This window comes from Mus musculus, chromosome 4 (assembly GCF_000001635.26).
Source record: "Mus musculus strain C57BL/6J chromosome 4, GRCm38.p6 C57BL/6J".
Taxonomy (NCBI): domain Eukaryota; kingdom Metazoa; phylum Chordata; class Mammalia; order Rodentia; family Muridae; genus Mus; species Mus musculus.
The window spans coordinates 141,805,830-141,827,628 of NC_000070.6; the positions used below are offsets into that span (position 1 = coordinate 141,805,830).

A 21,799-nucleotide genomic window follows, 5' to 3' on the forward strand; every position below is an offset into this window, starting at 1 on the left:
AAAATGGTCACGGCTTTGATGGAGATGGCACACCGGAACCACCGTGCCCTGGACTGCTTTGTGGTGGTCATCCTCTCTCATGGCTGCCAGGTAGGGGCGTCTCTGCAATATCCCTGCCACTTGTGTGACCATGGCCCCTTAGCTTTAGAGAGGCAGTGGCGAGGCCTTTGTCCCTCCTGTTGTGTCTTCAGGGCCCTGTGGTCCTCTAAGGAGTTGTTGCCCTTGTGGGTGGGAGGTGGATGGGGAAGTTCTGACCACGATGGAGAAAGAAGAAGGAAGAGCGGTCTGCGCTGCTCTCCTCCCTGGTTCAGAAACCAAACTCAGCTCTCCTGGTTCTCCATGTCTGCTGTGTTCCGCGGAGAATGTTCCAGGCCCTTTCCTATTGGGTGGGACACAGGACATTGAGGCCCGTCTGGTGCTTGGCCACTAATGTACTAATTCATTGTGGCTAAGTCCCCTTCCTGTCCCCTCCTCTCAGATCCTTCATTTTTGTTGTTGTTGTTGTTTGGTTTTTTGTTTTTTGTTTCCCCTTCATTCTCGCTCTGGCCCTTAGATCTATCTATTTATTATAAATAAGTACACTGTAGCTACTTCAGACACACCAGAAGAGGGCATCAGGTCCCATTACAGATGGTTGTGAGTCACCATGTGGTTGCTGGAATTTGAACTCAGCACCTGCGGAAGAGTAGTCAGCGCTCTTAACCACTGAGCCACCTCTCCATCCCCAGATCCTTTATGTTTAAAGTTGAGGGGTTGAGGGCCAATGGGATGGCTCAACGGATAAAGGTGCTTGCTGCCAAGCCTAGCAACTTGGAACCCACATGGTGTCTGGAGAGAGCTGACTCCTCCTACAGATTGTTCTCTGACCCCCAACATGCACATGGGCACCCATATGCACACGCACACAAGAACAACAGTAAGATAACTGCTGCGCTGTGTTTCTGCTTCAGAGGGTATGGAGGATCAGAAGGCTTGCCTTGGATTTCTAGGCAAGCCTGGGAATCAGCATTTTGTACAGGTCTATGGATGACGCTGGCACTGGTGGCATGGAAAGAGTCAGTCTAGTCACAGCTGACCTGTGCTCCCAGGCTCCCTGGCTCCCATAGTTAAGTGAGTCTGGGTCCCTTGGAATAGGTGCTGACCCGTCTACTCCATCTTGGTTAATCTGATGTCCCGGGCCTTCTGACTGGTCCTCCCCACACAGAGCCTTGGGACAGGCCTCTAGATTTCTACTTAGAGCCTTTTGTAACTGATGTGTTTGTAACCAAGGTGCCTTGTCCCCTAGGCCAGCCACCTCCAGTTCCCGGGTGCTGTCTATGGGACAGATGGATGCTCCGTGTCCATTGAGAAAATTGTGAATATCTTCAACGGGAGCGGCTGCCCCAGCCTGGGAGGGAAGCCCAAGCTCTTCTTCATCCAGGCCTGCGGTGGTGGTGAGTGGCCTGGAGCCCGCTGGGAGTAGGGCTTGCAGGAAACCAGGATAACCCCACGTTAGCCCCTCACTGGGTCAGTGGGCTTCTCTACACATCTCTGGTATCCATACAGCAGGACTCACTCCTTGCCACCACAGGCCCAGCACCATCAGACAGTTGGGTACTGTGACATCAGTGGTTAGTATAATCCTGATCACTTCAGTCCTAGAATTTCAGTAAAAAACTGCAGGGCAGGGGAGACCACTCCATCTGTAAGGTGCTCGCCATGAAAGCGTGGAGCTCTTGAGTCTGAGCCAGGCACCATGGTGCCCACCTGTAATCCCACGGCTAGGCAGGTAGAGGTAATGGTCCCCAAAATGCATGTGCACACATGTGCACTCGCACACATGCTAACATTAACACACACACACACACACACACACACACACACACACACACACACACACTCAGAGCAAAGGAGAGCGTAAAACGACTCTTCAGTTTGCCTTGGCACCTTCCCCTGACCTCTGACATTTAGTTAAGACCCCATTTCTACTGTCCCAGGGAAAGTGCACTGAGTGTCGAGGAGAAACTAAAGAATTTAACTCTTGGAACTCCCAGGAGCCCAAGGATCTGAGGGACATTGAGGTTTTGCTCTATGCTTGGTGGTGTAATGTGTTTTCTGTCACTAGAACTGAATACCACGGGCTCGGGAATACATAAGGGAAGGAGGTTTACCACCTCACCATCTAGAAACTGAAAATACAAAATCATGGTGCTGGCTCCAGTGAGGGCTTCTCGAATTCTTGTCGGATTTCAATGTGGTGGACAGCTTCAAGTGTTAGCTGCTCTTCTTGCCACCACCTCCTGCTACCACCTCCTCCCTCCTTCTCCCCTCCTTCTCAATGACTTCTAAGAGACATCACCTTTGAATTTGAACTTCTGTACTTACAAGATCACTGTAAATAGCCATGCCTGGGTAACACCTTTATTTCATACCTCTGACTTGCAAGGGTGTGGTCAAGATGTGGTGATGGACATATTATTATTATCATTATTATTAGTATTATTATTATTATTAATTTACATTCCAAGTATTGCCCTACAAAGACTTATTTCCTTTGCATATGTGAGTGCTCTATCTGCATGTACACTTGCATACCAGAAGAGGCTTCTGATCCCAGTTTAGATGGTTGTGAAGCAACATGTGGTTGCTGGCTGGGAATTGAACTCAGGACCTCTGGAAGAACAGTGTTCTTACACACTGAGCCATTTCTCCAGCCCACACATTTAATCCCAGCACACAGAAGGTAGAGACTGGTGGACCTCTGTGAGTTCAGTGCCAGCCTACTCTTCATAGTGAATTTCAGGCCAACTAGAGCTGTACAGTAAGACCCTATGGCTTAGTTAGGGTTTCACTGCTGAGAAGAGACTCATGGCAAAGGCAGCTTTCATAAGGGACAACAGTTAACTGGGGCAGGCTTACAGGTCCTCAGGTTCAGTCCATTAACATCATAGCAGGAAGCATGGCATCGTCCAGGCAGATATGGTGCTGGAGACAGATATGGAGCTGAGGGCTCTGCATTTTGATCCAACTGCAGCCAGAAGAGACTCTCAGGCAGCTAGGAGGAGGGTCTCTTACATACCCGGCAGAGCTTCAAAGCCCACCCCCACAATTATGCACTTCATCCAGCAAAGCCACACCTGCTCTAACATCTCCTAATAGTGCCACTTCCCACAGGCCAGGTATATTCACCACAGCCTATCTCAAAAATAAATGAATAAATAATTAAATGCCCATCTCAAAATAAATAAATAAGGTGCATGCCTTTGATCTTAGCACTTTGGAGGCAGGGGCAGGCAGGTCTCTGAGTTTGAGGCCAGCCTGGTCTACAGAAGTTCTAGGACAGCCAAGGCTACACAGAGAAACTGCCTTGAAAACCCCAAACCAACACAAATCAAGCCAAAACCAGAAGACAAAACAACCCTGATATCCCACATACTCCCTCTCCAGTACTCCCAGGGATCAGGGGTGCCCCGCATGTCCCCCTTGTTCAGTGCTGTTATCTCTCATACTGACCTTAGGGAGAAAGCGGCTGTACCCCTACAGCCATGGAGATGTCCTCTTGTTCACCCAATTTCTGCTCTGAGATGATGCTCCAACCCCAAACCCTGAAAGTCGAAGAGGGAACAAGAAACAGAGCTGAGTAGGTGCCAGCTCCCAGGACGGGGCTGCATGCTTGTCACCTCACCCAGTCTCCCCACCCCCAAACCCCACCCTGTTTTCATAAGCCAGTAGGATTTTGGTCCCACACACATGAACAGGGCTACTCTTTAGACTTCTTGGCAAGGTCATCAAAGCCTTTGATGACCTGGACCCTGCCGCTGTGCCTGCCCTCGCTTTCCTCAGCACAGCCTTCTCAAAGCGCCCAGTGTGTTCACCTGCTGAGCCACCTCTGTAGCTCCCAATTCTTCCTGTCCCCCTGCTTACAATTTATTGCCATTGCCTCCAGGAAGTCTTGCCCAGTGCTCCCTTCCTTGACAAGGCTAATCCCAGCATTTGGGAAGCAGAAGCAGAAGGGTCTCTGTGAGTTCCAGGCTCCGTAGTCTTCATAGTGAGTCCCAGGACAGCCAGAGCTATCGAGAGAGACCAAACAATAGTTTCAGGCTAACCTGGGCTACATGAGATCCTGTCTACCCTCCAAAATTGTTCCCTCTTGTGGAATTTGTCTAGCTTTGTCTTAACCAGGAAGTACGGCCTGCTGTTTAATGGTGTTGCCACATGGTGGTGCCATGTCACCTACGAACCTAAGCAGTGACATCTGCTCTCAGGCCTGGCTGGTATCCTGTACACACACATGCAGATGTCACAGGCAGATGCCAGCCCAGGATTTTGGTGGCTCTATTGTTGCTGTTTTCAATGTCACCATTTTCGTTTGAAGGGCAACACATTACCTACCCTTTGTTAAGTGGTGGCCTAGAACCAGGTTAGAAAACGGTCCCCCCAGAGCCAGCAATGGGTGTGGTGTTGTGTGTGTGTTACACAGTGTGACACTCTTGGCCAGAGCCCAGCATGGCTCAGACAGGTCCTGCTGTCAATCCTGGGGAGAGTCCTCTTCAGAATTTTAGAGTTTAGTCGGAGAAGGCAGAGAGCAGCCACAGTCAGCCACAGCCGCTAAGGGCTGGCATTGCTGAGGGGACGTTCTGCCTCCTGCTGTATGTTGTTACAGGGGACCAGACTTGCATGTAGACAGGTTTATCCTTATCTGTGGCTCGGCTTCACATGCAGTTTGCAGACAGAGGATGACACATGGATACACATGTGGCTAATGTCCTTCTCTGACTCGTTCTCCTGCTTTCTTGTGTCACTTCCCAACAGTGGCCATTTAGGTGATAACGGCCTTCAGCTCACACTAGTCAGGGCTCTCTGTAGAGGGCCTTGGGCCACGTTGCGCTATTTTCATAGGAAATAGTGGGTTTAAGAGGTGTACACATTGACACAGATTCTGTTAGCTGTGACGTGTGTATGTGTCCACACACACACTACATAAAACTTAGCATGTATGTTCACACGTGTGCATCTTTGTGGAGTCATTTCTCTCCTTCCTCCCCGTAGGATCCAGGCTTCTGCCTGTGCTACTGTGTCCCATTTTGTCAGTGCCCTCCTATTCGGCATAGTTTGGAGTCTCTGTTTCAGGGTACCATCAAATAATTGGGGTAGCTCGAAAAGTCCAGATGGTTGGGCCTGTTAGCAGAGACTTGTAATCTCAGCTCATGAGGAAGACAAGACATGGTGATCAAAGGTCAAAGCCAGGGTCTGGAGAGATCCATCAGTGGCTAAAGTGCATACTGCTGTAGAGGACCCTGGTCAGTCCCCAGCACCAGTGTTGGGCAGCTTTCTGTTCCCTGTACACACTTTGGGCAGCTTGACGCGAGATCTGACACCCTCTTCTGGCCACTGTGGGTAACTATACTCATGTGCACACACAATTAAACATAAATACTGTATTTATGCCTTTTATCCCAGCACTTGGGAGGCAGAGGCAGGTGGATCTCTTGTGAGTTTGAGGCCAGCCTGGTCTACATAGTGAATTCCAGGCTAGGCAGAGCTGCATAAGTGAGACCCTGTCTCAAAACAAGTGTGCTCCGTTGGTTCTATCTGTTTATGTTCCCTTCCTGTATTGGCACAGTTCACATGCGAAGCCTTCCGGTCTAGGCTTTTCCCTTTTCAGGAGAATCACCATGTGCCGCAGTGACATTAGTGATGTTGGGTGACTGTTCTTTTTGCTTCCTGCAGAGCAGAAAGACCATGGCTTTGAGGTGGCCTGCACTTCCTCTCAAGGCAGGACCTTGGACAGTGACTCTGAGCCAGATGCTGTCCCCTATCAGGAAGGCCCAAGGCCCTTGGACCAGCTGGATGCTGTGTCAAGTTTGCCTACCCCCAGTGACATCCTTGTGTCCTACTCCACCTTCCCAGGTGAGCTCACGCGTGCATCGCCCCCAACCCAGGGCAGCTCTGCCCTGAGGTCTTGTTTCTGCCAGGCTCAGCCTAGGGGGCCCTCACAGCTCCTTCACCTCTCCATGGCCCCCACTTAGGTGAATAGGGCTTCAGATTGGCATGCAGATTAAGAGCAGTATTTGAGGTTGTCCTGTAGACTATCCTGCGGAAGGGGCTGGCACTTCCCTCAGAGCAGGGGCTGGCACTCGTTGGTAGGGTGCATCCTTCAACCTTCTTGCGACCCCTGACTTCTCAGAACCTTGATTTCCATGCTGAGAAAAGGAGAGGCACAACCAGACACGTGGGGTTGAAGGTGAAGGGATAGCGGGGAGCCAAGGAGCTAGGGCCACCCTCACCCCGTGCCAGTGAGCCACAGTCTGGCTCTGGCCGCAGCCTGCCCACTCTGCCAACGACTGCGCCGCCCCTCTGCTCGGCGGCAGGGTTCAGCCTTTCTCCTCTTCCGGTAGGTTTTGTCTCCTGGAGGGACAAGAAAAGTGGCTCCTGGTACATCGAGACCTTGGATGGCATTCTGGAGCAGTGGGCTCGCTCTGAAGACCTGCAGTCCCTCCTTCTCAGGGTGAGCACTTCTTCCTGAGGGCAGAGAGGCCTGGAGAACACGGCAGCAGGCCCTAGCCAGATTCAAAGGCTGATGGGCTCTGACAGAGAATCAGGGAGTGTTTTGCCTCTCAAATGAGGAATGCAACCATGGTGATGACATTGGTCTTGTTTGCAAAGTGCCATCTTCCCCTGCCTACTTAGAGACAGACACCCAGGTCCCAGATGAGAGTGGTCTTAAGTTCTGGGTGGGGTGGCTCAAAAGCTTGGTTGCCTGGACACCGTGACAGTCCCCATCATGCTCTCTTTTTATAGGGTCTCTTGTAGCCCCGGCTGGCCTAGAACTTGCTGTTTAGTGGGCAATGAACTTGAACTTTTTGATTCTCCTACCTCTACTTCCTGGGTGCTGGGATTACAGGTGTTGCCAACACAGCCAATTTATGCGGTGCTAGGGGCCTGTGGAGCTACATCCCCCAAGCCCATGTCATCGACTCCTGACCTTCAAGTATTGTGATTCTGTCTAGTGTGTGCCCTTCCTGCAGACCTCAGTGAGAATGAATAGTGAGGGGTATAACAGCCCCTCCCGCTTCAGGGCATTATAGCCCCTCCTTCTTCAGGTCTTAACAGCCCCTCTTTAGGGCACAGCAGACCTCCCCCTTTCAGAGCATAACAGCCCCTCTTACTTTAGTCCATAGCAGCCCCTCCCTCTTCAGGGCATAGCAGCCCCTCCCCTTCCCCAGCATTTGCTCCCCATTGGGACCCTGAGAATTTCCACTGCTTTGCTCAGATACACACTGTGGGGCTATAGGGGTCATTTCTGGTCCTGAGACGGGACCTTAAAGGGCCAAGAAAGACACATGTGCTCTTTGGGTCATTGTCTCCCATGTTTCTTGCCCCATCAACCTTTCAGTCCAATTAGAACTGTGGATTTATGTATCAGAAAACTTGACCAGGTGGTGGTGGTACACTCCTTTAATCCCAGCACTTTGGAGTCAGAAGCAGGAAGAGCTCCGAGTCTGAGGCCAGCCTGGTCTACAGAGCGACTTCCAGGTCAGCCAGGGCTACACAGAGAAACCCTGTCTCAAAATCAAACAACCAAGCCCAAAACCAAACCAAACCTTGAATTTTCCCTTCTTTTACAGTAGCTAATGGGTTTATTCTGTAATCCACCTCAGGATGTTGTAGGTGGCATTGCCTTCAGATGGCCCCTTCAGTGGCCCTCTCCTTGGGAGCCCTCCTCAGCCATTGTGTCAGCTAAGGACACTGCACCCACAGATACCCCCGTTCTTCTGTTTTGCAGGTTGCCAATGCTGTTTCTGCGAAAGGGACTTACAAGCAGATTCCTGGCTGTTTTAACTTCCTCCGGAAAAAGCTGTTTTTTAAAACTTCATGAGGCTCGGGGCTGCTCTCTGCCTCATTATTCTCTCCGAAGCTCTCATGGCTTGGAGCTGGCCAAGGCCATAACTGTCCTGCTAAGATAGGATTTTGAACTGGGGCAGGCTGCTCTTTCCCTTTGGCGATGCAAACATGCTCCTAGCAGCTTTCAGGTTGTAGGGCAATGTGGAGCAGTGGTCGGAAGAAGACCGGAGTGCAATGGATGCTGCCTGGCCCCTTCATCTGTGGTTAGGGATTGTGCCCTGGGACTCCCAGGCCTCTCAAGAACAGGGCTTCTCTGCCACTGTACTACTGACATGTGCGGTTGTATAATCCTGTCATGGGACTGCCTCGTGTATTGTAGAGGGTTTTAAGCTGTCTCTGTCCTCTACCTGCCAGCTGCCAGGAGCACCCCTCCTGAGATCTGCCAACCAAAAATGTCTTCAGACATTGTCACATGTGCCCTGGGGGACATTATAGCACTCCTCTCTGCTCCCCCACCCGGGGGGGGGTCATCAACCACAGGGGTCTATGCATCTCTCCTTTCCAGACTCAAAGTCCAGCTGGCCCAGTGTGCATACCTGGATCTGGGCTGCATCTCTTCCAAGTTACCAGAAGGGCTAATTCTTCCTTGAGAACATTATTTATTCTTCAACAATAAATCTTCGGCAATAGGACTGTATTTAGCCTGTATTGTCCCTACCCCAACTCTGTCCTTCTTACAAAGGAGACATGATTTTTCCTGCGTTTTTCTCTGTGTCTTCCAAGGTCCCTGCCCGAGCCCAGCAGGTGACCGAGATAGGAGTCAGGAGTCCCCACAGATCAAGTCTCCTGTCTGAAGGATCTTGGTTACCCTAGTGGGGACACCAGGACAGAGCTCTGCTGTTTGGGGTCTCCCAATCTCCCATTGTCTTCCTTGCTAAGTGAGCCTGGTCCCCAGGTGGCAGTGACCAGGCAGTACTGAAGTGCTGGGACTTCCTTGAAAATGTGCCCTCCCCTGTCTTTAAAGCGATTCTGCCTTTCACTTATTTTTCTTTCTTTCTGGTTTCCTCTACTCTTTGCTTTGTGAAAGTCCACTTGAGTTTAGATGGTAGATGTGCCAAGCCTTGTTTGTTTATTTTTGAGCTAGGGTCTTACTTTGTAGCCCAGGCTGACCACAAAATCTCCATACCACTGCCTCCTGGGTACCAGGATTATAGCTTGTCCCACTGCCCCAATCTCCTCCTGAAAGAGCATTGCTTTCAGGGCCCCGAGGTTAGGGTATCGGGGTAAGAAGACAGACTCATTCAAGGATGTGATTCTTAAATTACTTTATTACTATTTCTTTTCTATGGCATTTCCAGGGGGACAGTGGCAGTAATGTCTTCAGTTAGTTCCTTGCCATCACCTGCAGGACACACAGGAGAGAGAGGAGGTTAGCTGGAACACTGGGCATTGAGTTCAGTGACTCTCAGGGCCAAGAGGGGTCAAGAAGGGTCTTAGCCCGGAATCCTGCTTGGGTATCAGGCCAGGAAGGCCCGGAATCACCAATCATTACATGCCAAATGCACCGATGGGTATGTTTTGGTTTTTTTTTTTTCATGTTGTCTGTTTCTTTGTTGTTGTTGTTGTTGTTGTTTTCCCTGAGACTGGGTCTCTCTGTGTAGCCCTGGCTGTCCCAGAACTCACCATGAAGACAAGACTGGCCTTGAACTCAGAGATCCGCCTGCCCTTGCCTCTGAGTAGTGGTCTTAAAAGTGTGGACCAGTGCACAGGCCCCTCACAGTTCAGAATGGCAGGTGCCAGCTGAGTTCATTAAACAAGGAAAATGTGTTGATGGCTTATGGTGAGCAGACCATCTACACATGCAGTTGTGGGCGTTTCTTTGTTGTTTGTTTTGAGGCTGGGACTCACTATGTAGCCTAGGCTGGCCTTATTACCACCATACTTGGCTTCATTTGGTTGGTTGGTTTTGTTTGAGACACTGTCTCATGTAGCCCAGGCTGCCCTTAAAACAATCCTCCTGCCTCTTATTCCCAAGTTCTGGCCATTATGCATCTTTACCACCATCTCTGCCAATACAGGATCCTTTGTTTTGTTTTGTTTTGTTTTGTTTTGCAGTTTTGGCGTCTATGCACACAAGGCCCAGGTGAGCACAGAGCATACAATTGACAGCGATTGCCTCTGTGGATTGGGCGCAAAGGTTAAAGCCAGGGGAATCTTCATTTCTTACGTGATACACTCTTGTGTTCCTTTTATAAGCAATATTTTAAATAAAGCAATGTATTCCCTTCTGAACCAAAAATAAAGCTGTGATTGTTGAAGGCTCCCATGTTGGCATTTTTCCGGGGACATTTGCTGACTACCGGGGTTGTTTGTGCCTTTTATTGGTGGCCTGCTGGCCTCGGCTCATCACCTAAGGCTGTCTAGGCAGGTGTGTTCTGAGGCACCCCCTCAGGGTTGCAGCTGTTTCTGCCCACACACTAAACACACACACACACACACACACACACACACACACACACACACACAGAGCACCTTGGGCTGGGACCAGGTGAGGCTCCCATTGTCTCCTCTTCAGCTTCTCCAGGGACAGCTAACAGCTCAGCGCTCAACCCCTGCCTGTCCCCCAATGTTCTATGCACTGGCCACTCTCCCAAGAATGTAGGGGGCTCTGCCCTGGTACCAACAAGGTTTGCTATCCCCTTTCGGTCTTCCTGACTCCTGCGCCCAGCCATCTGCCTTGCTGTGTCTGCCATGGCTGGAAACAGCAGGTGCTGGGAAAACAGGTCACGCTTTGGGTCCCAAAGGTGCTGCCAGGCTCAGCTGTGTTCTAACTAATCCAGCAGCTGGGAACAAAGAGAGGATCTGAGGATCTGGCTGAGACAGAGCCCAGAAGCATCCTTCCACCCAGTCATGGAGGCTCCTTCGAAATGCTCTAAGCTGGTTTTCGATTTCCCTCTGTCAAAATATAGTCATGGCTCCCGTCCTCAGTTCACAATCAAAACAAAGTAAAACGGAAAACAAAACAACAAAAACTTCCAAACCCTAACCCTTCTCTTGATTATCCATTTTTCTCTAACTTACTTTAAAAAAAAAAAAAAAGCATCAACTTGCGGTGTGTGCTTGTGTGTACCACAGCTCACCCAGGGATTGAACTCAGACCACCAATCAGGCTTGGCCCCAAGCCCCTTTTTCCCACTGATCCATTTCTGAGCCCTGACAAAATTTCTTGGGATCTCTGGGGCTGAGTCTCCTTGTGCTGAACCGACCCAGCAGAAAAGGCCTGAGACAAGCGGGCAGGGGAGAGTGGTCATCATGGAAGCTCCCTCAGGCTGGCTCTGTCAGCCCGATCCCTCGGGCACACGTTCTTGGCTGCCAGTTTGTATTTGGCTTTCCGACCACCTAATTCAATTTAAGGTTCCCTGCACACAGAACTGGGGGTCGATGAGCCAGTGGCAGCTTCCTTTCTTTGTGGGCGTTGCCACATGCGCCACCACCCTGCCTGTTCTGTCGTACAGCCGGCTGTACTTGCTGAGGAGTCTGGCTCAGTTCAAGAAAAGCAAACCATTTTACAGAAAAGCAAACTAAGAGAGTGGATTAAAATACACCTTGTGGGCAAAGTCCTCCCCATTCCTAGTGTCCCTCTCAGGACCCTGGGTTCCTTTAATCTTCACCCTGGGCCCCTGACTGCCAATTTCCTGCAGTTGTTCCTGCTCCCTGCCACCCCCCACCATACCCTGACCACTGCCTGTACCCTCAGCTGCTCTGGCTGGCCAGCGTGCCTCTGGGTTCCTCTTGGCTCTGCCTCTCCAGACCTAGGATCACAGGCGCTGGCTACCATGCTTGGCTTTTTACGTGGGTCCTGGGGATTGAACTCCCATCCTTGTATTTGCAAGGCAGCTGCTTTACTGCCTAACATTCCATATTATTCTCTTAATATTGTGTGATTATTATAGTAAAAGGGAAATTGAGCTTCCACAAGAGGACTCTCTGGAACACAGGCACAGAAGATTAACTTAGCCCCATTTGCCTGGGAGTGGCCCAATGACATAGAACTGAATAGTCCTTTGTCCTGGGGCAGTCAGGACATGGGGCACTCAGGGTGTGGGACCGGCCTATAGACCCCTAAGAAGAAATTCGATCCACATGCTGATCCTGGGAACCCCTGGCAAGCCTCATTGTGGGGCTGTGGGCTCAGGGATTGCGGTTCTTACCGAGTTGATCCAGTCAATGTAGTTGGAGACCCTGGTGAAGACGGATGGCTTGCGGGGGTAGTTGCAGCCCAGAGAGGAGCCGAAGCTCACGATGCCATGCACCTGCCACTGGCCATTAGATGCCCGGCAATTCAGTGGTCCGCCAGAGTCCCCCTGTAGAAGCCAGAGTTGGGCATGAAGAGAGGAAAAGGGTGCCCAGAGGGGCCTGGTTTTTAGTATGTTGTTCAACAAGGACAATGTCCTCTAAAGCCAGCCTTATTGTTACAGGTGGTGGTACCTTGCCTCTAGGAGCTGGTATTTATTTTTTGGATAAAGAGCCTCACAAAGTGCCTCTCCTGCTTCACCTTCATAAATGCTGCCATTACAGGTGTGGATTATCATGTTGGCTCTGCTCATCTTTAACTTACTTACTTATTTAATTAAAAAAAAAAAACCAAGGCCTTTTATGTAGCACAGGCTACGCTAAAATGTGCAACAATCCCCCTGTCTCACCCTCCCCAGTGCTGGAGCAGTAGGTATGTGCTCCAAGTTGGCAGCTATACCTTTTCTATGCTTCCTTTTCTTTCACCCTCATGAGAGCCCATCAGGCCAGCATGAGCTTCTCTGGTTCAGTAGAGAAGGCAACGGTTCAGAGAATGGGACTTGTTGGAGGGAGACAGTAGAGTGTGAGGGTGTGGGTCTAGTCAAGGCACTGAGTGCAACTGAAGGTGTGGGCTCCCTTTCCCCTCTGTCTTCCTCTGTAGAATCTGCCTGTACCAAGAAGTCCTTTGGTTCCTGACACTGTCTTTAAGAAGACTTCTGTAGCAGCTCCCGAAGGGGCCACTTTGGGCCGGTACTGTCAGATGACAGTAACGAGAGATCTGGGTGAGATCCAAAGAACTAAAGACTTCCTAGCAGTTAGGTAATGAGAATGCTACAGGGCGATGGTACTAATAACATCTTTTCTGGGGACGAGGAGAACAACGGACAGGTTCTGAAATGTTCCAGAAGAGTTTCCAAGGCTCCTGCCCAGGAAGGAAGGAAAAGATGGATCCTAGGACACCTCCCTACCACCAACTCCCCGCGACACCACACCTGTGCCGCCTTTTGCCTTAGACACCTGACTCGGGATACTCACATTGCAGCTGGAGGTCACGCCGTCGCCACCAGCGCACACCATGCTGGACTTCACAGAGCTTCCCCACCAGCTAGCGCTGGAGCAGGTGGCATAGTCCACAACCAGCAGGCGGCCCTGCCTCAGGGTGTCAGGACTGTTCCCATTGGCTGAATGAGACCACGGAGAGAAGGCATGAGGGGGGCTCCCAAGTAAAGAGGAAACCATGGGACAAACGAGGATGTGCTTAACTTGAAATTGTGGAGACCTGAGTTCAGATAGCCAGTGCGTGTGGAAAGAGCCACGTGTGGCTGTGGGGGTGGGGCCGGAGACAGAGACAGGAGGATCCTTGGAGCTTGTTAGCTATGTATACAACACAGGGGTATGAGAAGGAGAAGCGTTGCTGCTGTGTCTTCTGTCGACCCCTCCCTTTCCGGTCCAGGTGACCCTGTCCCTTCCACAAGGTTGCTGAATTTGGCCAGGTTAGTTTGCATTGTGTCCTCAGTTGATTGGTTGGTGGTCTGGCTACTTACTGGTGATTGGTTCGGGGTGAGCATCTGACTCAACCCTAAAGCCAATGAGCTCCTTGCTCTGGGAGTCTGGCGTGGGCAGTGGCTGCCATTTTCTTTTGTTGGAGAAGGATGAGGCAGAAAAGACTCGGAAGGAGAGTTTCTGGTTTCTTCCAGGCTCCACACGGCCTTGATCTAGAATGTTCCTGACATCTAGCTATGTGTCTGCCCTTGGCTTAGAATTCCTCTTTTTGCGGGGCTAGTTCCACAGGTTTCTCTTACTTTCCTATGAGAAAGAGCTGTCGAGAGCTGGAAAAATACTCCGGGGTCAGGGTAGTTTTCCTCATGACCCAAGTGACATTGTCTACATCACTGCCATGGTTGGCCAGGATAAACGTCATTTAATTCTGTGTGTGTGTGTGTGTGTGTGTATGTGGATGTCAGAAGTCAACCTGTAGTGCACTGGTTCTCAACCTTCCTAATGCTGTGACTCTTTAATACATATAGTTCGTGTCCTGGTAACACCCAACCATGAAAATTATTTATTGCTACTTCATAACTGTAATTTTGCTACTGTTATGAATAATAATGTAAATATCTGATAAACAGGACATCTGATATACAATCACAGTGGGGTCACGACCCACAGGTTGAGAACCGCTTCTCTAGCCTCATCTAAGTTAGTTTTTAAGTTAGAGTCTATCCTTAGCTTAGGGCTCACCCAATTGGATGATGCTGCTGGCTATTGAACCCCAGGAATCGGCCTGTTTCTACTTACCCATAGTTGGGATCTTAAGTACGCACAACCACACCTGGCTTCTTTCACCGGTTCTGAGGACATGTGTCCCCATGCTTGCAAGGTAAGCTGTTTACCAACTGAGTTCCTCAACATCCCCACCTCATTATCATTCCTTAATCACAGTGTATCATGCTCTATAAACGGGCCAGTCCTCACAGTGATATTCATTCCTGTTTGGCGAAGGGGACATGGACGACTGCTCTAATTATACTTGCTTAACGCTTTCCCGGGTCCAAAGCACTTCAGATATATCTGTGACCATCACCACAGACCTTATACTTTACAAATGAGGAGATAGGCGTTACAGAGGGCCCAGCATGAGCAAAGTGTGTATATCCAAGGAGCCTGGGCTACCTCCCTGCCTCTCTCTCCCAAATTCCTTGTTTGCTGTTGGACATCATTGCTCTCTATGGAGAAGAAAATGGCCACCACTGCAAACTGTTTTTTGTCAGGAGAGTGTCTTCTCTATTTCCAGTTCCTATTGGCTTAGCTCCAGTCAATTACTCGTCCCTGATCCAGTCACCAGTGATCAGAGCACTAACCGATCCAATGAGAAGACATGGGATAGCCAAACCCAGCTTTAGGCAGCAAGAAGACAATCTGAGGGCCTTGGGAATTTCATGGTGTCCCGGAACCCTGAGGTCTCCTTGTACATGTTATTCTGAGCTCTGGCCTTGGGCCACATGAAAGACACAGTGTGGTCAATGCACAGTGGATACTAGTTAGTACTAGTCTTTACTAGTAGTCACTAGTGCTTCCACGGACTGTCTTCTCTCGCCTTCTCTGTCTCTTGTCTTCTCTGTACCTTGTCAACCCTATATAGCCACTACCCCACTCCCTGTGCTGTTCTCTCCCATTTTACAGATGAGGAAGTCACCATAGGGGCTCAGTAATGTGCCTGAATCATACAACTAAGAATGCTGAGATTTGAACCCCAGACATAGTTACCAGTCTCCACTAGCCTGTCCCTCTAAGGCAGCCAAACACCCTAGGGACAGAGGTACCAGCAACTCCCTTCTCTGCCAGGCCTTGGGGGGTCCCCTGCTTGCTTATACTTACTCTGCAGCAGGCCCCAGCCTGTGACATAGCAGACATAGTTTCTCGGGAGAATGGTGCCAGCGGGTGGGAGGCAAGCTGTCTGGATGTTCTTGCTCAGGGTCACTGGGCTGGCCAGTTTGATTAAGGCAATGTCATAGCTGGGTCAGGAATAAAGATAGATCAGAAAGTGTTTTGACTCTACCCGTCTACCTTTGTCATTTCCCATGTATGACCCCAGGCTGACCCTGCAGGCAGGGTGGCAGGATGTCCCATGGTGTTTGCTTCTCCCTCCTCCACCATTCCCACATGGGCCCCTGTAACTCCCTTCCCTTCAGAAGAGGCAGAGGTGTGTGGCCGCCAACCCTACCCCTGAGAGCCCCAGACAGGACAGAACATACCCATTGCCGACGTTTTGGGAGTTCCACCTCTGGTGGACCACAAGCTTAGAGACTTGAACAGCAGCAGAGCCAGCTCCGGGGTTGGAGAGGCTGTGTGCGCCCAGCAGCACTCGGTAGGTCTGATAGTTGCTGTGAGGGGCAGAGTAAGAGAGAGGTCCATAAACTCTTCCCCCCGCCCCCTGCCCTCCAGTCTCTGTGAGCAAGGACAACCTAGTGCAGAGAGCTATCAAGGAAACAATCCAGAACCATTACTGGTTATCCCAGGAAGGCAGGCGCTGGGCTGTTTCTTCCTCTGTATCCTTCTGGCACGGGGCATTCAGTGCAGTGCTGTGTATGGACCAGGGAATCCTGCAACCCTGAGCCACCTATAGATGTGCGCCTGCGCCGAAGGCAGGCGCGTGAGGATTCTCTCCAGGTCTCATTTACAGCCCATGGATCGGTCCAGTTGGGGATCTGTGCTCTAGGGCTCAGTGCCACTCCAGGACACCGTGAACAGCTAGGGAGCAGGTAACATTGGAGTTCTGTTACCTGAGGCAATGGGCAGCTGTCAGAACCCAGTTGTTGGCCACCAGGGAGCCTCCGCAGTTGTGGCGCCACCTTCCGGAGGAAAGGACCTGCAGGGAGACCTGGGGGAGGGGGATGGAGAGAACAGATGCTTGGGTGGGAGAAATTGTTTCAAAACAACAGCAAAACCTAACACAAATCTACGACGAACAAAATATTAAAAATTTGACTAAGAAGGGCATGATATGTTTTTAATGTCAACACTCAGAGCCCTGGCCGAGACAGGAGGATGGAGAATTTCAGGCCAGCCTGGGCTACCTAGTGAGCCTGCATTGTAGCACTTAGCTCAACCCTCATCCTGTGTTTTCTTTCATTTCTGAAAGTCTGGCTATGTAGCCCAGGCTGACCTTTAACCCCGCCCCTCCCCCCACCCCCATCTTCCTAATCTACCTCCCAAGAGCTAAGATTGCAGGTGTGAGCCACCATGCCGGCTCACCCTTGTATTCTCGGTTCACCACAGCCAGAAAAATCCCTTCTTAACATAACTCTGATGAAAACTATGCTCTGCCCAGACCATCCTGAGGTTCCTCTCATGTAAGGTAATTTGATGAAGTCCTACACTATCTCTTTGCCCTTTCAGGCATTCACTTCCATTCTGTGCCAGCCACACTGACCTCTGTCGAGCTGTCACTCGGTTAGGCTGACCCACCACTGTCTTAAGGTCTTTGCATTTACAGTCTGTTGGCAGAACCTTCCCTACTTCCCACTGGTCTCTTCCTGGATGCCACCTTCTCCATGAAGTTTCTGTGACAACCCAATCCAAAACAGTGTACACAAGCATGTCAATGTTTTCCTGGCAAGTTTTATGTCAACTTGACCCAAGTTAGCCTCATTTGCAAAGAGGGAACCAAACTGAGACAATAACCCCTCTCGATTGGCCTGTAAGCAAGCATGTGGTGTATGTTCTTAACTGATGATTGATGGCTGATGCAGGCAGGACCCTCCCACTTGTGGGCGGAGCTACTTTTGGGTTTGCCAGGAGAAAGCAGAGTGAGTAAGCTATAAGGAGCAAGACAGTAGACAGTACTCTTGGTTCAGTCCCTAGTACTGTGGGACCCGGAAAATGTTTAAAATAGGGACAATGCAGGGCACTGAGAATTCAGTGAGTAACTGACAACAGGGGGTCACGCCCCAGGACCTCGTTGAATCCGCGCAGAAAACAGGACCTACTCCTGCTAGTTGTCCTATGATATTCACATGAGTGTGGTGGCATATGTGACCCCATCCCCTGCAAATACATGTAATAAAATAAACAAAACAAAGAAAGATCCTTGAAAGCTTGCTGCTCCCATTGAGAGCATATAAAACCTCCCTAGAGGGAGAAACTCTTTTTCCCATGGGCAGAACTTGAGCCAATGATTTGGGTTCTGAAGGGTAACCAGGCAAGTTGATTGGGGAGTAAGAAATAGCTCCCTACAGCATGGAGGGGACTTCAAAATCGGTTGCATTAAATTTTTCTTCTTCTTTTTTTTTTTTTTTGAGATGTATCATATACTCCAAGCTGGTCTCAAATTCTTTATATTATCAAAGATGAGCCCCAACTCCTGATCCTCTTGCCTTCATCTCCTGAGAGCTAGGTGGACATTCATGCACCTCCATGTCCAAAATGTTATTCGGTGCTGCAGACCAAACCCACAGCTTCCTGCAAATGACCGGCTGAGCACCGTACTCAACGCCTGAATCAGATTTGAATCTTGAGTCTTCCCTAGCTCAAGGGGCTAACTTTGGGCTGTTTCACAACCATTCTGAGTCCTAGTACCTTTATCAGAAAAATAGGGAGCACTTGACCAGTGCTCTCTGGTATCACTGATAATTCTGATAGAACAACACTCCAAATACTGTGGCAGTCATCAGGTGGTATATCTTTATCAGAGGTGGGCACACATGTAATCTCCCACCGGTCCTGTTACCCCACAAGGCACAACTCTTGTTCATCATGCCCATTTTAGATTTGAGCAAACAAAGGCAGCCGAGCATAGCAATCCCAAGAAGACTGTTAACTATATCTAGTGGGACCTGTGGACAGAGTTTATACCTAACTGTTCCACAGGCATAAGTCAGTGCTTACTTAGGCTGGGAATAGTGGCACAGGCCTTTAATCCCGGCACTCCGATGAATCTGAGTCTGAGGCCAGCTTAGTCTATACAGTGTGTTTCAGAGGAGCCAGAGCGACACAGGGAGGCCCTCATCTAAATAAGTAAATAAGGAAGTAAATATATAAACAAACCTCCTGGCTTCTGTGTGTGTGCCTGTTTGCCTTCATGTATATATGTGTACCCGGTGTTTTGTCTCATGCCTGAGGAGGCCAGAAACATGGCACCAATCCCCTGGAACATTCTAGATTGTTGTAAACTGCTTTGTGGGTCCTGGGAACAGAGCTCAGGTCCTCTGAAAGAGCAGCAAGCACAAGTTATCCCAGGTAAGAGAGGTTTTTCTTTTCTTGGTTTTTCAAGATAAGATTTTTCTGTGCAGCCCTGGCTGTCCTAGAACTCCCTCTGTAGACCAGGCTGGCCTAGAACTCCCTCTGTAGACCAGGCTGGCCTAGAACTCCCTCTGTAGACCAGGCTGGCCTCCAGTCTGGAGATCTTCCTGCCTCTGTCTCCCAAGGGCTGGGTTTAAGGCAACACCAGCAAGAGATTTTTAAATATATTGATTGTAAAGGTCACATTCATCCTATGGAAAGACCTAGTAATTTGTGCTGTGTCAAATTTCAATTTGATATGATGTGAGTATGATTAGATCAGTGTAAGCAAACAGTTATTTTCATTGGTAACATTATAACAAAGAATTCATTTGCAAGCCAGATGGTGGCACACTTTTAATCCCAGCACTTCGGAGATAGAGGCAGGAGGATCTCTGTGAGTTTAAGGCCAGCCTGCTCTAAGAAACGAGTCCAGGACAATCAGAGATAGTTACACCGAGAAAGAAATCAAAGCAAAATAAGCCCTCTACAACAAAAACAAAGAACTAATTTGCATAAGCAGCTCTGATTGGTCTCTTCCAGCACAGAGCATTTGCATAGGAGAGGTGACTGACTTATGGAGTAACCTGTATGTGCCAGCAAGCATCTAATTTTAAATCTGCAGGCATTGCAAATGTGTCTTAGAGTGGTGGACCCCCCTCTTTGAAGTCTCTGGAGAAGTAAACTTTCCCTCAGCCCCCAAATTGGCCAAGGTTGTCAGAATGTATCTTATTGGTGCGTCTGTGTTTCTACCAGGCCTCATCCATATTCACACAATAGACCCACATGTGTGGCTGACTTACCTGCCAGGGCCAGGTGTTGGGTGTGGCCTCTTGACCCCCAACTACCCTGCTCACATCATCCTCCACCTCATAAGTGGGGTACCCACAGCTGAGGGCTGTGAAGAGAGGATTGAGAGAGGATTGTGTTGGTTGGGAGTGATAATTGTGGGCAAAATCACCTGAACCCCAACAGGAAACCCTTGCTTTGGAATGATCTTCGAGGTCCATGAGTCCTGTCCTCCACCCCAGCTCCTAGCTGCCTTTGAATTAGTTAACTGGAGCTGGCCTTAAATTTGCCACCCTCCTGTCTTAGGTTCTTGAGGCTGACACAAGGAGTGTGTCACCATGTCCTGCTATAGGAGGGACCGGAGAGGGGACAGCAGCTCAAGGGAAGAGCAGGAGATTCAGGTTCCCAGCTTCACCAGACAGGTTACCTCCAGCCACCAAGGCAGATAGCAGCAGTGTCCTGATCATGGTGTGTCCCTGGACGTCTGTAGGTCTGGCCCTGGCCAAGCTTCCTTTTTATGAGTGGCCTTATCAGCCAGAGACGCTGGAGGAATATGCAAGGTGGAGATTTTCCCAAAGTCCAGTGCAATAAAGGGCTGGAGTCCAAATGTTTGGTTTTCTTGTTTTTGTTTATTTTTCCATTCCCTTGTCGTTCTAGAAGTACACTGAGAAACATGCCAAAGACAGGTCCTTTGCCAGCAAACACCTGGAACCCCAGCTCTGGGGAGGTAGAGGCAGGGTGATCAGGACTTAAGATTATCCATGGCTATGTAGAGTGCTCGGGGTCAGCCTGGGCCACACATATTGTTTCACCAACTCCTCCCCCAAAACGACAATAGCAACAACCACCATCCGAGAAATGTACATTCTCTCTGCTTTCAAGCTGAGTGTTACGTGAGGAAGAAAGACAATGTTTGTTCCTGGGGTTGCTTTTTCCAAAGAAAACATTAGACCCGCTTAGGAAGCATCCAGTACGAGGACAACCTGGTCTACAAAGCAGATTTCAGGACAGCCAGGGCTATACAGAGAAATCCTGTGTCAAACAAACAAGGAAGGAGAGAGAGAGAGAGAGAGAGAGAGAGAGAGGATGCTGCTTGATTTTTGTTGCCTTGTCCTCTGTGTGATGCTTTCTCTGCTGTTCAATAAAGACAGATCGAAGCCCTTTGTGAGGGACAGACAGACAGTCACCCAACAACAGACACACAGGCACAGAACACATAGATGAGACAGTCTCACACATAGGGATAGATGCAGACACAGAGACAGACAGATTCACAAGGCAGCCTCCAGGCAGGCACAAGTTCAGACGTACACAGTAGACAGACAGGACAGAAGCCTCCAAGAGCATGACACAGAGAATTCAAATCTAGACTTACTCTTGGTTAAGTCACTCCTAGGGGAAGTGCTTCTATTTCTTTCCTTAATGCATTGCTATTGGTGACTCGGAGCTAACTGCTAATGCACAGAATCCATACAAACTAGGTCCTGGAGGTGTAGCTCAGCCAGTGGAGGGCTTACCCAGTGAAGCCCTGGGTTGGAATCTCAGCACTGCAGAACATTGGTTCCTGGTGGCACAGGCCTGTGATCCCAGGGCTCCAGACGGGGAGGCAGGAGGAGATGCTATGTGTCTTCAGCCTGGGCTACATGAGACACTATCTCAAAAGAGAAAGGAGAGAGAGAAAGAGGGAGAGAAGGAAGGAAGGAAGGAAGGAAGGAAGGAAGGAAGGAAGGAAGGAAGGAAGGAATGAATTCAGGTAGAGTTCTGGGACTGCTTTGTGGGTGGGAAGCTCAGGGCAAGAATCTTTCAAAGGTAAGGGGTGTTGGGGTGCGGGATCCTATTGAACTGGATGTCAGAGGGTGTTCTTGTTCTAGATCAATCCCTAACAGCCTTGGAATAGGTAGAACCTTTGTTTATGGCCACAAGAATCATGAAAGCAGCCATTTTGGAAGTGTCAAGGTCAGCTTTCCCTTAAAAGTCAAGGTGCAGGTGGCACTCTTCTCAGGGTGTTGGCTTGGAGATCCAAATAAGTTTTCTCTAGATGAAGTCACCAAACAAACAGCAGTATTGCACTTGGCATGAGCTTGCCGGGTGACCTTGGGCAAAGCAGGCAGGC

The 21,799-nt window shown here is 49.8% G+C and overlaps 2 protein-coding genes across 4 annotated transcripts in view; one reads left to right on the forward strand and one right to left on the reverse strand.

Moving 5' to 3' along the window:
* Casp9 (caspase 9) overlaps positions 1-10,149 on the forward strand; it is a 22,367-nt gene extending 12,218 nt beyond the window's left edge. For 2 of the 3 annotated variants that reach the window (NM_015733.5, NM_001355176.1), the window contains exons 5-9: positions 1-90; positions 1,286-1,433; positions 5,710-5,889; positions 6,378-6,487; positions 7,766-10,149. In NM_015733.5, the coding sequence (NP_056548.2) occupies positions 1-90; positions 1,286-1,433; positions 5,710-5,889; positions 6,378-6,487; positions 7,766-7,858 (621 nt within the window). In that variant the 3' untranslated portion in view covers positions 7,859-10,149. The remainder of the gene's footprint in view (positions 91-1,285; positions 1,434-5,709; positions 5,890-6,377; positions 6,488-7,765) is intronic. The other variant, NM_001277932.1, reaches the window with a different exon arrangement.
* Cela2a (chymotrypsin-like elastase family, member 2A) lies at positions 9,125-20,176 on the reverse strand. Its single transcript, NM_007919.3, has 8 exons — positions 20,114-20,176; positions 19,701-19,795; positions 16,401-16,498; positions 15,873-16,001; positions 15,496-15,632; positions 13,153-13,298; positions 12,036-12,188; positions 9,125-9,226 (listed from the first exon to the last, which is right to left on the reverse strand). Exons 1-8 carry the CDS (start codon positions 20,151-20,153, stop codon positions 9,209-9,211), a joined length of 816 nt encoding a protein of 271 aa, NP_031945.1. The 5' UTR covers positions 20,154-20,176; the 3' UTR covers positions 9,125-9,208.
* Positions 20,177-21,799: the final 1,623 nt, after the last annotated feature.

Excerpts from the sequence above, each read along its gene's own strand:
- Cela2a (NM_007919.3), bottom strand. The coding sequence starts at position 20,153 with ATGATCAGGACACTGCTGCTATCTGCCTTGGTGGCTGGAG. Across the intron at positions 15,633-15,872 it reads TCCCAAAACGTCGGCAATGG|CTATGACATTGCCTTAATCA; the intron begins GTATGTTCTGTC and ends TTCCTGACCCAG. Across the intron at positions 13,299-15,495 it reads AGGCTGGGGCCTGCTGCAGA|CCAATGGGAACAGTCCTGAC; the intron begins GTAAGTATAAGC and ends GGTCTCATTCAG.